The 3,043-nt window shown below is 37.8% G+C and overlaps 1 protein-coding gene across 1 annotated transcript in view; it reads left to right on the forward strand.

Moving 5' to 3' along the window:
• Positions 1-239: 239 nt before the first annotated feature.
• ptprr (protein tyrosine phosphatase receptor type R) overlaps positions 240-3,043 on the forward strand; it is a gene marked incomplete at both ends in the record, with an annotated part of 17,829 nt that continues 15,025 nt past the window's right edge. Inside the window, one exon of the mRNA XM_079236383.1 lies at positions 240-318. Coding sequence (XP_079092509.1) covers positions 240-318 — 79 coding nt within the window. The remainder of the gene's footprint in view (positions 319-3,043) is intronic.

Raw genomic sequence — 3,043 nt, forward strand, 5'->3', positions numbered from 1 at the left:
GAGCGTCTGCCGCGGTCCCTCCTCCTCTCCAGGCCGCTGTCGGGCACCGCAGGGCGGGGAAGGAGCGTCGCAGGTGGCCGGTGCCGCGCAGCGGATCTCTGGAGCCCTGACAGCCGCGGATACGTGTCCGGAAACGGGCAACGGCCGCGTTCATTGACGGAGAGAAGCTGCTGGAGCTGCGGAAAGGAAGGGAGCAAGGGAGCAAGGAAACAAGGGAGCAAGGAAGCAAGGTAGCAAGGATGAGCTGCAGGAGAGGAAGAGGAGCGTTCCCCACCATCTTCATCTTGTGTCTGACGTGCACGCAGCTGCTGCTCACAGGTACGAGCCGCGCGCACATCTGGAGGACGAGCCGCTCACACGTTGTGTGTCCGTGCTGCTACATCACGTGACGTGTCGCAGATGGTGTATCATGTCTGAACATTATTACATAAACGGTGTTTGCAGGATGTTTAAAAATAGAAATGCTCACAGCAGACTAATATAATTACAATATATTGTGTGTGTCTGCTACTGTGTGTCTGTTACTGAGTGTGTGTGTCTGTTACTGTGTGTGTGTGTGTATGTTACTGAGTGTGTGTGTCTGTTACTGTGTGTGTGTGTATGTAACTATATATATATATTTATACATATGTATGTATATATATAAATATATATACATATGTATAAATATATATGTACATATATATACATACATATATATATATATATGTATATATATGTAAATATGTATATATAAATATGTATATTTATATATATATATATAAATATATATATATACGTGTGTATATGTATAAATATATATCTATATATATATATCTATATATAGATATCTATATATATATCTATATCTATATATATATATATATATATATATATATATATATATATATATATAGATATATATATATATATATATCTATATATATATATATCTATCTATATATATATATATATATATATATAGATAGATAGAGATATATATATAGATATATATCTATATATATATATATATATATATATATATATAGATATATATATATCTATATATATATATATATATATATATATAGATATATATCTATACATATATATAGATATAGTAAGTGGAAACATGTAATAGAATATTCTAGATTTATTTAGTGATATTTTGATTCGTCCAAAGTTCAAAGATCAAACATGGAGGAAAAGAGACAAAACAAAAGCAACGTTTTAATTTCTGACGCCTCAGTGGGATTGAGATCTATTTGTTTACACGATTAAAAGCAGCAAAGGAAAATAAGTTGTTTATTATTTAATGTTATAAGTTATAAGCAGCCATCTTACACTCACCGTAGTGAAGAGCCGCACGCCTCCATGTGATCTCTAGTGGGCCGGACCAGTAACATCACAGCATAATAACATAATAACCACAATATTATCTGTTTATATCACTGGTGCAGCGTATTGCATGATAAACCCTATTTGAAGGTCTTTCTACAATAAACTAGAAACATAAACTGTTGACCTGCTGCTCTCCTCCTTTGTGACGCCACTTTCATGACGTCATCATTTTTAACGTCCTGCAACACAACGCCTCCTGGTGAAGAACACATGACACGTCCAACACGTCGTCCTCATGTAGCTTTACTTTCTCCCTGACTTTCCTCACATGGCCTGTTTCAGTGATGGAGCCCGTCTGTAGTGATGTAGTGATATAGTGATGTCTGTAGTGATGTCGGTAGTGATGTAGTGATGTAGTGATGTAGTGATGTCTGTAGTGATGTCGGTAGTGATGTAGTGATGTAGTAATGTAGTGATGTAGTGATGTCTGTAGTGATGTCGGTAGTGATGTCTGTAGTGATGTCTGTAGTGATGTAGTGATGTCTGTAGTGATGTAGTGATGTCTGTAGTGATGTAGTGATGTAGTGATATAGTGATGTCTGTAGTGATGTAGTGATGTCTGTAGTGATGTAGTGATGTCTGTAGTGATGTAGTGATGTAGTGATATAGTGATGTCTGTAGTGATGTCTGTAGTGATGTCTGTAGTGATGTCTGTAGTGATGTAGTGATGTCTGTAGTGATGTCTGTAGTGATGTAGTGATGTCTGTAGTGATGTCTGTAGTGATGTAGTGATGTCTGTAGTGATGTAGTGATGTAGTGATATAGTGATGTCTGTAGTGATGTCTGTAGTGATGTCTGTAGTGATGTAGTGATGTAGTGATGTCTGTAGTGATGTCTGTAGTGATGTAGTGATGTCTGTAGTGATGTAGTGATGTATGTAGTGATGTCTGCAGTGATTTCTGTAGTGATGTCTGCAGTGATGTAGTGATGTCTGTTGTGATGTAGTGATGTATGTAGTGATGTAGTGATGTAGTGATGTAGTGATGTATGTAGTGATGTCTGTAGTGATGTAGTGATGTCTGTAGTGATGTAGTGATGTATGTAGTGATGTCTGCAGTGATGTCTGTAGTGATGTCTGCAGTGATGTCTGCAGTGATGTAGTGATGTCTGTAGTGATGTCTGTAGTGATGTCTGCAGTGATGGAGTGATGTCTGTTGTGATGTAGTGATGTATGTAGTGATGTAGTGATGTATGTAGTGATGTAGTGATGTCTGTAGTGATGTCTGTGGTGATGTAGTGATGTCTGTAGTGATGTCTGTGGTGATGTAGTGATGTCTGTAGTGATGTAGTGATGTAGTGATGTCTGTAGTGATGTCTGTAGTGATGTAGTGATGTATGTAGTGATGTCTGCAGTGATGTCTGTAGTGATGTAGTGATGTATGTAGTGATGTCTGCAGTGATGTCTGTAGTGATGTAGTGATGTATGTAGTGATGTCTGCAGTGATGTCTGTAGTGATGTCTGCAGTGATGTCTGCAGTGATGTAGTGATGTATGTAGTGATGTCTGTAGTGATGTAGTGATGTATGTTGTGATGCAGTGATGTATGTAGTGATGTAGTGATGTATGCAGTGATGTCTGTAGTGATGTAGTGATGTATGTAGTGATGTAGTGATGTATGTAGTGATGTCTGCAGTGATGTCTGCAGTGATGTAGTGATGTCTGT

Source organism: Taurulus bubalis, assembly GCF_910589615.1.
Source record: "Taurulus bubalis genome assembly, chromosome: 20".
NCBI lineage: Eukaryota > Metazoa > Chordata > Actinopteri > Perciformes > Cottidae > Taurulus > Taurulus bubalis.